The 13973-nt window shown below is 55.5% G+C and overlaps 2 protein-coding genes across 2 annotated transcripts in view; one reads left to right on the forward strand and one right to left on the reverse strand.

Annotated features, from left to right (window-relative positions):
• GPR143 (G protein-coupled receptor 143) overlaps positions 1-1756 on the forward strand; it is a 41346-nt gene extending 39590 nt beyond the window's left edge. The window contains exon 9 of the mRNA XM_039234248.1: positions 1359-1756. Coding sequence (XP_039090179.1) covers positions 1359-1453 — 95 coding nt within the window. The 3' untranslated portion in view covers positions 1454-1756. The remainder of the gene's footprint in view (positions 1-1358) is intronic.
• Positions 1757-6805: 5049 nt separating this feature from the next.
• TBL1X (transducin beta like 1 X-linked) overlaps positions 6806-13973 on the reverse strand; it is a 225698-nt gene continuing 218530 nt past the window's right edge. The window contains exons 14-17 of the mRNA XM_039234246.1: positions 13766-13893; positions 11729-11894; positions 7914-8015; positions 6806-7400 (exon numbers count right to left, since the gene is read on the reverse strand). Coding sequence (XP_039090177.1) covers positions 7374-7400; positions 7914-8015; positions 11729-11894; positions 13766-13893 — 423 coding nt within the window. The 3' untranslated portion in view covers positions 6806-7373. The remainder of the gene's footprint in view (positions 7401-7913; positions 8016-11728; positions 11895-13765; positions 13894-13973) is intronic.

Below are 13973 nucleotides of genomic sequence, written 5' to 3' on the forward strand. Positions count from 1 at the left end.
AGTGTGCCTGATCTCGGGCTCCCCCGTCACCCAAGTGTGCCTGATCTCGGGCTCCCCCGTCACCCAAGTGTGCCTGATCTCGGGCTCCCCCGTCACCCGTGTGCCTGATCCCGGGCTCCCCCGTCACCCAAGTTCGCGGGATTCTGGGCTCCCCATCACTGAAGTGCGCGAGATCCGGGCTCCCCCGTCATCCTAGATTGCGTGATCCCGGGATCCTCATCACCCAAGTGTGCATGATCCGGACTCCTCCGTCACCCAAGTGTGCTTGATCCCGAGTTCCCCTGTCACCCATGTGCGCGTGATCTGGGCTCCCACATCACCCAAGTGCGCGTGACCCTGGCTCCCCGTCACCAAAGTGCGTCAGAACTCGTGCTCCCCTGTCACCCAAATGTGTGTGCTCCAGCTCCCCCATCACCCAATGGTGCGTGATCCCGTGCTGTCCTGTCACCCAAGTGTGCGTAATCCGGGGCTTCCCCATCACTCAAGTGCGCGTGATCCAGGCTCCCCCGTCACCCTAGATAGCATGACCCCAGGCTCCTCCGTCACTCAAGTAGGTGCGATCCCATGCTCCCTGTCACCCATGTGCGCGCGACCCGGGCTCTCCTGTCACCCAACTGCGGGTGATCCCAGGCTACCTCGTCACCCAAGTGCGTGTGATTCGGGCTCCCCTGTCACCCTAGATTGCGTGATCCCAGAATCCCCGTCACCCAAGTGCGCCTGACCCGGGCTCCCCTGTCACCCTAGATTGCATGATCCCAGGATCCCCGTCACCCAAGTGCACATGATCCGGGCTCCCCTGTCACCCTAGATTGCGTGATCCTGGGATCCCCGTCACCCAGGTGCGCGTGATGCCAGGCTCCCCGTCACCCAAGTGCGCATGGTCCCAGGCTCCCCAGTCACCCAATTGTGCCTGACCCGGGCTCCTCATCACCCAAGTGCGCGTGGTCCCAGTCTCCCCAGTCACCCAAGTGCGCGTGAGCCGGGCTCCCCATCACCCAAGTGTGCTGTGATTCCATGCTTTGCCGTCATCCAAGTGCACATGACCTAGGCTCCCATCATCTAAGTGTGTGTCACCCACGTGTGCGTGGTCCCGGGCTTCCCGTCACCCAAGTGTGCATGATCCGTGCTCCCTGTCACCCAAGTGTGCATATCCTGTGCTCCCGCGTCCTACGGTACAGTGCCCCGAAACTTCCCGCTGGCACACAGTAGGCGTCCATTTGGTGTGTGTCCTCAATACGGTTTTGGACCAACATGCTCTTGGTCCCCAGGGCGGAGAATTGGAAGAAGGGATGCAGGAGCTGAAGACGGAGGCGAAATCCTGCATCAGTGCTGAGGAGACACCTTCTCTTCCCCCACAGGTTCCGACGCCAGCACAGCTGAAATCCACGTCACAAGTGGGTCCCGCCACGGAAATGAGGTTGCATCGGTTCCCAACCCTCAGGGAGACCTCTGAGACGGGATGTGGGCCCAGGCCTCAAACCTCAGCTTCTGCGTTTCTCACTCTCTAGAACTGTGTTCTTCCCCTAAACCTTCATGTCACCACCGTGTTACGGTTCCTTCCTGAGGACTATTGGTGGTAAGAGACCCCATCTGGGAGCACAACCTCGGGAACAGAGAGAGAATTCCTTCCAGACCAGACACACACCAGCCTCGTCAGATGCTTAGTGGCTCGTGGTGTCTCTGAGGTCGGCTGTAACGTAAGTGCGAGATCCAGGTCCTTAGACGAGTTAATAAAGTTGTTGTAAGTGGGCCCCCAGCCTGGCGTGCATGCTGTCTGAACCCTCTCGACCAAGGTCTGGATGACGTAGCCCCTGGTGCCCACGCCGGTCCCCACGCCGTGCTGAGCAGGGAGCTGTCTGAGGACTTCTTGGTCCTGATCTACGCCATTGCCCAGGTTAGAATGTTTCCATCCGTTGAAATATATGTTTATGTACAAGTAGATCTAGAGGTATCTACATTTTTAAAATTTACTTATTGGTAAAAGTCCTGTTGCATGCTTTGGCGCTGGAAGCCACTTGGGAGGGTCCATAGAAGAAGATGGACACAGCTTTCTCAGGGCACCATAGAGCACCCTGCGACGCGACCCCTCCCTTCCTGTCAGGGACTCCCTGTTGCTCTGGAAAAGCTGTCCAGGAAGCTACTAGGCCTGGATTCGGCTGTGGCCAGACTCGGGGTGTGCCCGCACGGTGGCCATGGTGCCCCGGGCTTGCGCGTCCCAAAGACGGCCCTGTGCTGCGTCGCAGCCCTTGATGCAAAGCGTGAGAAGGAGCTTATTAGCTTTTCTGAGCGAGATGTGCCTCCTGTATCTGCCCGTGTGGACTCTTCAGTGTCCGGCAGCAGCAGAGGCCCCTCTAGTGCTGAGGTTCCCCGGTGACATGAGGCCAGCCCGCCCCAGCTCTGTGTGCAGGCGAAGCAACGCGCTTTCCCACCTCCCTGACCCAGCCGGACGGGCCTCGGAGGCAGCTAGGGCCCGAGGGGAGGGGCTGCAGAGAAGCAGGCGTGGAGGGGCCGGGTGCCCTCGGCCAGTGCAGTGTCCGGGACCCTTCTCCCTTCCATCCGGCTTGTTCTCGCCAGAGTCCGGATCAGACGCTTGCAAGTAAGAACCTTTCTGATGTGATGGTCCGGTTACAGCTCCTCCGCGATGGGGTGTCCTGGTGACCAGCCGGCACGGCCGTTTTGCTGGGGGTGGCGGGGTGCAGACAGCCAGAAGACGCACGGACACCTCCTCACGCTGACTTCCATGCGCTGAGCCGGCCGTGTGCTGGGGACACGCAGACAGAACTCAGATGGGCATCAGGTCTGTGTAGTGAGGACAGACGACGGAGCCAACGCAGGAACACTGCCGAGAACGAGGGCCGCCTGGCTGGAAGCCTCGGGCTGGTGGCTGCAGGGCCGTCTTCTTGTCGTAGAGGGCGGGTGCTGGAGCTGTCGGAGCGCTAAGGGCCACGGCGGGGGGGGGGGAGCAAGAATGATGGAAGTGCAGTTTTCAAGGCGGCCAGGAGCCCGGGACCCGGGAGTCTAAGCTGGGTGTCGCTGGGAGTACAGTGTGGGGGGAAAAGAGGTGGCTCTTCCCATCCAGTAGCTTCGGTAGGGTTTTAGCTTCTTTTGACAGTTTATCGGCCAGTCAGCTTATCACAGCATGAAATCCACGTGTGCTCACGTGCAGCCGTGTGGTTTCCGGACGCCCCCTCCCCTCCCCCCCAGCTCCTTTCCTGCCGTTTCTTTGCGCGATGTCTGCTCGAGGAAAACGTGATCCCGGCCAGAGCGCCCTCCCCGGAGCACGTATGCCCAGTCTTCGTGGAAGCGAGTCCCGTGCTGTGTGTTGGCACCCTGGCCCTGCGGTGCCCCACGCCGTCCAACCCCTCGCACGGCTCACCTGGTCACGGACGAGACACTTGGGAGGGAAGGAAGCCAGGCTGGAAAAAGAGCTTCGGGCCACATGGGGAGTCTAAGGGCCTCCGGGTAGCTTATAGAAAGAAGAACAAGGCAGCAGGCCGTGCCCACAGACAACACGGGGACCCCGGCCCTCTGCTTTCTTCTAGCGCAGGGTCAGGTGGGACTTGGACTCCGGCGGCAGAAGTACGTGTACGGTGCTCCCTGCTGCTCACTGTCCCCTCCATGAGCACGGGGACAGCGATGGCCAGTAAACCAGCGTCACCCACCAAGTGATGACAGTGACAGGCAGCACGTGCCCGACGTGGTGCACAGCAGCTGCTGGCAGATGCCTGCTGAACGTTGGCCGGCCTCGTGAAGGCGCCCGTGTCCTAGGACCCTGGATCCTGCAAATTCGCGTGAATCCCTGGACACAAACCCCCAGCAAACCAAGCTGCTGGTAGGACGCTCCCTTGTTTTGCATCTGGACAACCACCGGCCTGAACGGAAGTAACGAAGAAACACAGGAAAAGCTTCCTGATTGAACCCGTTCTGGTGACCGGGGCCTCTGTCCTCCCCACTCCCAGCGCCAGCTCCCGTGGCCATGTCAGCAGAGCAGGCCAGCAAGGAGGCCCCCAAGCTTCTGCCTTCTTGAGGAAACGCAGAGTTTGGTCCTCACCCGCCCGAGTCAACACGGGCCCGAGTTTCCCAAGCGAGACCAAGAAAGCACGGCCACCACGTTCTCTAATATCAAAATAGAGCAATTTATTCAAGACACTGAGTACGATCTGTTGATTTTCTGTTGGAACGGATGAGCTACGACACACAAGGTGATTTTTCTCCTCAGAGAGCGTGAAGGTGAGTGGGGTGGAGGACGAGACAGGGCCTGACGTGAACGGAACTGAACGGAGGAAATGCAGACAGAGGACCACATCTGGCTACACATCTGACACAGATAATAAAAACCGCAGAAGCCAGAATCCAAAACTGCAGTGAGTGGTAGAAGGAACGTTTCTGCGTTGGACAAGAAAGAGGATTTAAAAAAAACAACAGGTGGAACAGAAGATTGAAAAAGAGGAAAAGAACAGCGAACAAAGCAGACCCTTACATTTGACAAAGTGCACTTCACTGGGCTGCGCGATCTAGCTTTGAACAGGCCGGAAGTCAAGTCCCGGGCGGCTGTGGGGTCCAGGGGTGTAGACCCTGTGAGGGCTGGGCCTGTCGGCCGCCCTGGGGCGACATCTTTGTGGCAGGTGCGGGCAGGACACACTCTTGGCCGCTTGAAGCCCAAGCGAAGATTCCAGCAAGGACCAGCGTGTTTGTTACTCTGCTTTTGGAGTCAAGGTTCAGTTTGGTCACTAAGACTCCGGCATTTGCCCACCATGTTTTAAGAGCCGCAAACAGTGGCCAACAGGAACTTTACACGAGGACCACCCCTTGGCAATGAAGGGGCCTCTCCCGGCTTTCTGACGGGTGCCAATATCAGAGCTCAGCAGACGGCTGTCCTCGTGCTGAGGACGGGGGTGATCAAAGCCGTGTCCCCTACGCGCTCATGCTCAGTGCCTCCACAGGCCCGGGACGCTCCTTTCCAGTGGCTGCTCGGGGAAGCCGGGGTTGGGGACAGTTGGCCTCCGTCATCCCCTGTGCCCCTTCTGTGCCTCGCAGCCCTGGGCTCCCACCTGATCATTCCCAGGTGATTCAGATTCATCTTGAGGCTAAAGCCCACATCGCAAGACCCTGGCCATGGACCTCCACGTTGAAGGTTGCTTAGTGAACAACGTCCCGCCATGGCCACCCGGCATTGAGTGGCTTGTCACACGGGCCACGTGCTGACCACGGCCCAACCCGCAACCACTTCTGCTCCGCAGAGGTGACAGCTCTGCTTGGGGTGGGGGCCCCGATGCTGGTGGTGCGGCTCCCTGGCTGGCAGCATCCCGAACCTCACACACGCGGCCCTCGTCTGCGACCTTCAACAACGGAGCTGTGACTGCACTGAACTCTGACCTTCGGGGCTAACCATTTAGGGAAGAGAGTTGGAACCGAATACCCAGCTCGCACACAGAGCAGTTGGGTCCCCCATGGACGGGGCTGGTGTAGCTCGGACATCCACATGGAGGGCCGTATGCCATGGGAGGTGGATGAACCCGCTGGCCATCGTTGCTGGTTCCGGAACATTCCCTGTATAGCAGGAGGCTGCTGCCGCCTGCTGGGATGGGCCCCACGGGTAGATGACACCCTCCAGACAGCCTGTCTTGCTGGAGCCTGCCCCCGACCTGGCCAGCTCCCTGCTCCCCCAACCTCGCCTGCTGGAGGAGAGGAGAGGCCCCATCTTTGGCTCCTTCCCTGATGCTAATATACGAAACAGGTCAGTGTCAGGTGGGGGCATGAGGGGCACCTAAGTCACCTGATCCAATGACAGGAAACTTCTCTAGGACACAAAGCCATGTTTAATTTTTTAAAAACAGTAAAAAGATTCCTTATTAAAAAAAATCTTCCTCCTGGTCTCTTGCGAGAGAACGAAACGATGAAGACGGCAGAAATTATTAGTGACTTCTACCTACTAATTCACCTTCAGGACTGGGTGTTGTCCTTCCCGTCTCTTTCGGTCACTCTCACGCCGGGTGGGTCCCGGGGGCCTTTGAGCCGAGCTGTGCGAGGACCGGGCAACCTGCTGTCGGTGGCCTGACTGCGGGCAGTGCCGATGGCTGCTTCATACCATCTGGTTTGGGGAATGCTTCCTGGGGTCAGAGGGCACTGTTCTCGAGAGCGGTGAACACCCCCCAAGAGGCGCCGGAACCTTCCCCTCTGGCTGCAGAAGCACCCCTGCCAGCCTGCAGGGCCCACCCACGGTCTCCCAACCAGAGTCTAACCGCCTTTCCTGAAGCCGGGGAATGGAAGAGCTACCTCAGAGCCTGCCTGTGTCCTCCTAAAATTTGCTTAAAATATGAATCACACAAAGCTCTCTATGTCTGATGGCCATTTTAGGATTTTAAAATTGTTTTAACATAAAAATATTTTTTTTCCAAAAATACTCCGGGCTCTTTCTCTTATAAGTATTTTTTTTCTCCTGTAAAAAGTCCCCCCGCCCTGCCTTCTTACATAAAGCACTTATTATGCGCCGAAAGTGCCCTGGAGACCTCTGATCCGAAGCGACTAGGAGAAAGGGACAGAGCGAGCACGGGGCAGAGGGGAGGGGCGGGCGGCGAGGGGACAGGGGGCGGGAAAGCTGACGGTCAGAGCTTCCACCCTGGCATCCACGACAACGGTGCATCTACGCAGGCATGCAGAAGCCCAGACCACACCGCGCGGAGAACAGAGGTGGAGGGCACACGGTGGGAAAGAAGCAGCACCCCAAAACCAGTTTCCAGCTCAGACTGAAGGCCCCCAGACGGCAGGATTCCAGCCAGTACAAAAACCACTGGACAAAGACGACTCTAGAAAATAGAAAGTGTTGGGATTACAAAGTTGCGCATTTCATCAGTACAAACTGGTCATCCTTTGTGAGAGCAACTGCAGTGTCCAAATTGTCAGGGGGAAAAAGCAGACCCACCACACGGAGGAGAGTCCCCTCCCCCACGTTTGGTTTTATCACAGCATTTTTCTTTTTCTTTTTTGGCACAGGTTTTTTTTTTTTTCCTTCCTTTTTTTCCCCCCTTCCTCTTCGTCTTTTCTCCTTTCGGCCATTAGAGCTTGTTCTGGATGGAAACCAAACCGTGTGGCGTTTACTGGTGGCTTCATGCTTCCCAGGCGGAATGTTCTGGGTGGAAACCATTCCTTCCCCCTTTGATAGGACTGTGTATGTTTCTGGTTTAAACTTCTTGGTGAAGACTACGAGAAGAGAGAGACTCCCATGGCCAGGGATGAACTGATTTCCAAGCACACTCTAATGTAAGTCAAATTCGTACGGTTTTGGAGCGGATAGAACGGTGTCTGACGAGAGCACGGCCACGTCACACATTCACTGCTGGTCCATTAGAACTGTTTTCTAGAATAGTTTGTGTTTACTTTCGGAGATCTAAAACACACACCTGGAAGGAAAGAGAAGGTGCCTCTTATCTTCCCAGACAATACCAACATGCATTTCGAGCCCCTGGACCAAATCTGGCCCCCCCACCCGTGTTTTCTAAATAAAGTTTTATTGGCAGCTTTAGTAACTGGCTAGTGTCTGAGCCTGTGACCCATCAACCCGAAGCAAACAGCACTGTGAGGAAAAGCCAGGTCAAGGGCAGTGCTAGGAACAGATGGGGTGGATGGACCCTCGAGTGATGGAGCAGATGAGGACTCAAGCCTGAGCATTCGGGTGTTGGAACATTTGGAGCCCCCGCTGACCCTCAGTGAGTCAGTCCCCAGCTGCACCCCGCCTTAGTGGGATCAGCACAAAAGCTTCCTTCCCCCAAAACACGTCTGTTGAGTGCCTGCTGCGTGCAAGGCCGTCAGAGCCCAGGACCCGTCACACCGCACGTGAGTGCACTCGGGTACCCGCCGCCTGGCTTTCCATCCCCCTGCCCCCGGCTGCCCAGCAAACCACACGTGCTGCTTACAGAGCCGTCGGACGCGCTGGCGCCCACTTTGTCCCCTCGGGCATTCCAGCACACCTCGAAGATGCCGCCGGTGCCTCGGTAGCTGTGGACGAGACTTCCACTCTGCAAAGCAAAGCGGTCATCACTTATGACGCAAAAGGACATCAGGAACGTGGATGCGGCCGTCGGGGCGCCTGCATGGCTCAGTTGGCTAAGCGCCCAACTCCTGGTTTTGGCTCAAGTCACGACCTCACGGTCGTGAGATTGGGCTGTGCGCTGGGCATGGAGCCTGCTGCACGTATTCTCGCTCGCTCTCCCTCCCCTTTTGCCCAACTCACGGACCCTCTCTCAAGCTCGTGCTCTCAACAAAACTACAAACAAAAATATGGAAGAAGGAGAATGGTCACTCCTCTGGATGTTAGAAATGTTATCACAGATCTAGCATCTCAAGTATTTTTAAACATTTTTTCAATGTTTTTTTTTGAGAGAGAGAGACAGAGACGGCATGAGCAGGGGAGGGTCAGAGAGAGAGGGAGACACAGAATGGGAAATAGGCTCCAGGCTCTGAGCTGTCAGCACAGAGCCCGACGCAGGGCTCGAACCCACGAACCGTGAGATCATGACCTGAGCCAAAGTCAGACACTTTACCGACTGAGCCACCCCACCCAGGCGCCCCATCTCCAGTATTTTCAACGCCTAGAAATTAAAACAATTTCAGTAACCTAAGATATAGGAGATCTGTATGATGAAAACTATACAAAACTTATGAAGGAAATTAAGGAAGACACAAAGAAATGGAGAAACATTCCATGCTCGTGGATTGGAAGAATAAATATATTTAAAGTGTCATTATTACCAAAATGAATAAAGGACCTGAATGTGAGACAGGAAACCATCAAAACCCTAGAGGAGAAAGCAGGCAACACCCTCCTTGACCTCTACCGCAGCAATTTCTTACTTGACACATCCCTAAAGGCAAGGGAATCAAGAGCAAAAATGAACTATTGGGACCTCATCAAGATTCAAAGCTTCTGCACGGCAAAGGAAACAATCCATAAAACTAATAGGCAACCGACAGAATGGGAAAAGATAGTTGCAAATGACATATCAGATAAAGGGTTAATATCCAGAATATATAAGGAACTCACCAAACTCCACACCCAAAAAACAAACAATCCAGTGAAGAAATGAGCAGAAGACATGAACAGACACTTCTCCAAAGAGGACATCCAGATGGCTAACAGACACATGTAACGATGCACAGTATCCCTCCTCATGAGGGAAATACAAATCAAAGCCACACTGAGATAACCACCTCACGCCTTTAGCCAGTGGCTAAAATGAGCAAATCAGAAGACTCTAGATGCTGGCGAGGATGTGGAGAAACGGGCACCCTCCTACACTGTTGGTGGGAATGTAAACTGGTGCAGCCCCTCTGGAAAAGTGTGGAGGTTCCTCAAAAAATTCACAATAGAACTCCCCTAGGACCCAGCAATAGCACTGCTAGGAATTTACCCAAGGGACACAGGAGTGCTGATGCACAGGGACACATGGACCCCAATGTTCACAGCAGCACTCTCAACAATAGCCAAAACATGGAAAGAGCCTAAGTGTCCATCAATGGATGAATGGATCAAGAAGATGTGGTTTATCTACACAATGGAATACTACTTGGCAATGAGAAAGAATGAAATCTGGCCACGTGTAGCAACATGGGTGGACCTTGAGGGTGTTATGCTGAGCAAAATAAGTCAGGCAGAGAAGGACACATATCATATGTTTGCACGTATAGGAGGATCAGGAGGAACTTAACGGAGGACCGTGGGGGAGAAGAAGGGGGGAAATAGTGGGGGAGGGGGAGAGAGGCAAACCATGAGAGACTCTTGAAGGCTGAGAACAAACTAAGGACTGATGGGGGTGGGGAGGGAGGGGGGAGATGGGCATGGAGGAGGGCACTTGTAGGGATGAGCATTGGTGTTATATGGAAACCGACTTGACAATAAAGTAAGAAAAAAAAAACAGTAGACATGTGCCTCTCAGACTTCCTACCACTGGGAAGGGACCTGTGGCGCCTACATGTCAGAGGAGGTCACACCTCCCGCAGGCCCCTCCTGGCCCGTGGCTGGCCAGCTCAGTCAGCAGAGCATGCGACTCTTGATCGTGGATGGGGTTGTAACTTCGAGCCCCACACTGGGTAGAGAGTTTACTTAAAGAAATAAAATCTTTAAAAACATCAATGTCTCAGAGTTGTGTGATTCGTAAAAAGGGGGTGATGTGGGGTGCCTGGGTGGCTCAGTCAGCTAAGTGTCCGACTTTGGCTCAGGTCATGATCTCACGGTTCGTGGGTTCGAGCCCCGCGTCGGGCTCCGTGCTGACAGCTCAGAGCCTGGAGCTTGCTTCAGATTCTGTGTCTCCCTCTCTCTCTGACCCTCCCCTGCTCACACTGTCTCTCTCTCTTCAGAAATAAATAAAAATACATTAAAAAGAAAAAAGGGGGGTGACGTGATTTGAGGTGTTCTTGACCACAGGCCACACCTAATGAATGAGGTCATTTCAGAGACCCACCAGTCAGGATGTGTAGCGTTTCACCAACAGGCTCTGGAATGTGGTTCCTGGGAGGTGGGGGTGGGTTCTGGGAGTCGGGGTGGGGCTGGGAGGCTTGGCCTGGTGTGAGGCGGGTCCCCCAACGCCTCCCTCCTGCGAGAGGACATGGTTACATGTGGTGGTCGTGGGGGGGGTGAGCTGTCTGCGGGCCCTGCACCCCACCTCCTCCACCCTGGCCAGTGAACAGGGCTCCTCTGCCGCCTCTCCCTGCCACAAGAGGGCGTGGACTTGCAAATGCAAAGCCAGCCAAATGTTCAGGAAGCCGCAAGGGACCAAGGAGGTAGGAGGTAGGAGGTAGGTCGGGGGGGGGGCATTCAAACCATCCTGAGATCAGACAAAATGGGTCACAGGCTCTTTTCAACATCTCCTCCCCTAACACCATTTGTCCACCAGGGGAGCCGCAGGCCGAGCGTGCGCTGCGGCACTCTGCACCGGGGACGCCTGCGCGGCTCAGGCAGTCCAGCGTCTCACTCCTCCTGCCGGCTCAGGTCATGACCTCACGGCTCGCGAGTTCGGGCCTCACCTCGGGCTCTGCGCTGACGACGGGAGCCTGCTTCGGATTCTCTGTCTCCCTGTCTGTCTACCTCTCTCTCTCAAAAATAAAAGTTAAAAAATATTCCGCACTATGCTAGCTCCTGTCCACTCTACTCTTCACGTTCAGAACGTTCTTCCCCTCAGCTGTGGCCGGAAGCGGACGGCAGCGACGCGGAATCAGATATTGTCTGTCTGACAGCATAACCCCTTGGCCACCCAAACCTGTTTTCACTCAAACATTGTCAAACGGCAGGAGCACAGCAGATGACACTGCTCTGTCCTCGGCAGTCTGCACGGAGGAGCCGCAGGTGTCGGCGGGAGCTCGGGGGTGGGGGTGCTGGGCCGGTGGCCGCCAGGCTCGACGGACGGCTACGTCTCCCCCTCGAGCCCTCGTGATCAGAGGACACCATCTCGGGACACGGCTGGATGACACTGTCTGGGGTGACTGTACCCAAAAATGAGGCAGGTGGGAGGTTTCACGCCAGGGAAGGTGGGGATGCCCCTTGGGGGGGGAGGACCCCAGCCCACTGTGGGGCGTAGTGCAGGCGGCGCGGAGCCCGGGGGCCTGGTTTGCTCCGACGCTCCGCGTGAGGCCGCTCGTTCCTCAGCACGGAATTCCCTGTGGCCGCCGTGGCCGGGGCCCCGCAAACCCCGGCGGGCACTCCTGGGAAGGACCCGGTGACGGCAGTCGGGAGTACCTGAGTATTCCAGATATGCACACACTTGTCAAAGGAGCCACTGGCCAGATACTTCCCATCGGGGCTAAAAGCTACGCTGTACACGGGTTCCTGGTGTTTGGTGAGTGTGTGGACACACACGCCACGCTCCACATCCCACAGTCGGACCGTAGAATCGAAGGAAGCGCTAGAAAGACAGGAGAGAGAACGTCACCACAGAGACACGCTGGCTTCTTTCTGTTTCCCTAAGATGCTCAATGGACACCATGCACTCTTCTTCTTTCCTGGCTCTGAGGTTTTGAGGGAAAAACAGGCACAGCTTTTAGAAGAGCACTCGGGAATACTGAAAACAAGGCCACATTTATAAGACAAATCTCTTCCCTCCTTTCTTTTGGTGCTGTTAGTAAGGAAACAAGTGGAGATCCACATTAATCTCTTTCTGCGTGTTCTACGGACAGGAATGAAAATCATCTCCTACACTATTTACTACGTTTCTGAAATGCTCTTGCAATTTGGGGCGCCTGGGTGGCTCAGTCAATTAAGCATCCAACTTCTGCTCAGATCACGATCTCATGCTTTGTGAGTTCAAGTCCTGCGTCGGGCTCTGTGCTGAGAGCTCAGAGCCTGGAGACTGCTTCAGATTGTTGTCTCCCTCGCTCTCTGCGCCTCCCCCACTCATACTCGCTCTCTCTCAAAAAATAAACATTTAAAAAAATGCTCCTGCAGGTTAAAACAACATCTACTGTTAGCAATTAAAATGACACCAACAGCCTGGAAAAAGGGAAACTTGAGTCAATAAAACTCTTAATCCAACAGTAATTAAAATACAATCACATCCAAATATGCAACCACACTGTCTTGAGCTCAAACTGGATGTAAAAGAACCACACGGGTCGCATCTGTTACCTGGTGTGCTTTCTCTCACCAGGGCTCACGCTATGTTCCCTCTGTATCCGTCCACTGAAACAATACTGTATGCTGGTGACACAGAAGTACCTTCTGGGCTATCAAAACCTGATCTCCGTGTTATCGTAGGAATTTCAGTGGATTTTAGGACAATTACTTGAATAAGACGGTTCTGATCTTCACATTCTTCTGGTTTCGGCCTCTTAGTAGATGTAGGAATCCTTCTACAACTTTCTGAGACATGGCCTTGGGTTGGGCACCTCGCTGCTCAGCAGGGCTGTGGCCCGACCCCCTCTGACTCCCGTCCCACCCCACTGCATGCAGATTCTTCCTGATTGACCGGAGCGTGCCCCCTGTCACTTGTGCTCACAAATCCATTCTCCCCCCGCGCAAGCCCACGGCTGTTCCTGGTAATGAAACCTCCCTCCCACGTCTCCTGTCTTCCCGGCGGAGCAGACACAGCCGCATGGCTGGGGCGTGGCCACCAGACCCCTAGCTAGCCCGGCATTCAGTCTCAGAACATCTTTGGTTCGTTTTCTAAATTCTTTTTAAAACGCAACACCCAGAGTCGAACGTTCCATCCTGAATGGGGTCCAAGAGGCATCGTGATGAAGCGATTCTTTGACAGTGGCCTAAGGTGACACGGTCCAGGGGAGCCACCTCTTTGTCACTGATAACCACAGCGGCCCGTTCCTCTCCGCCCGATGCTGGTGCCACGACAGGAAGGGGTGGCCCGCGTCTGGCTACAGCGGGAGCCCTGTGTCCTCACCCCTAGTCCTTCTGTTACAACTTGAACCCGCGCACCGAGCCCAGAGTCCCAGCTCAATCCCCTTTCCCTTCTGTGTCTTAACAAACACCTTCACCAAAGCAAGTGCTCAAAGCCAGGGCCACCACCAGCGCGTCCTCCAACCTCATGGTGAAACTGGCCCTTACCCTCCCGTGAGGCATCCCCTGACCGCTGCGTGGTGCACGTGGCATGAGTGGACCACTCCCTGCACCTTGCAAGGGCGGGAGCAAATCTGCAACGCGGCTCAGCAAAGCTCCCCGTTCGCTCTGGATGCGAAGAACTGCCGCTGGCCCCATGGCCGCGGGAACGGCGAGCAAGGCTGCTCTGAGGAGGCGCGCGGGGACTGTGGGCCCTGCGCCCTTTACCTTGCTAGCATGATGTTGGAGTTTGGGTTGCTGGTGGCCGGCCCCGTGGGACTCCACTTGATAGTGTAGATCTCTTTGCTGTGAGCCTGAAGGTCGTGGACACACGTATCCTGCTTCATACTCCAGATCTAGAGAACAGGACAGCAACAATGGGAGCAAGTGCCATTTCTGCAGCCAGGAGTGGCACGACATCACCTATCGTGAGTGT

Source organism: Hyaena hyaena, unplaced genomic scaffold (assembly GCF_003009895.1).
Source record: "Hyaena hyaena isolate Hyena2069 unplaced genomic scaffold, ASM300989v1 scaffold_85, whole genome shotgun sequence".
Lineage (NCBI taxonomy): Eukaryota > Metazoa > Chordata > Mammalia > Carnivora > Hyaenidae > Hyaena > Hyaena hyaena.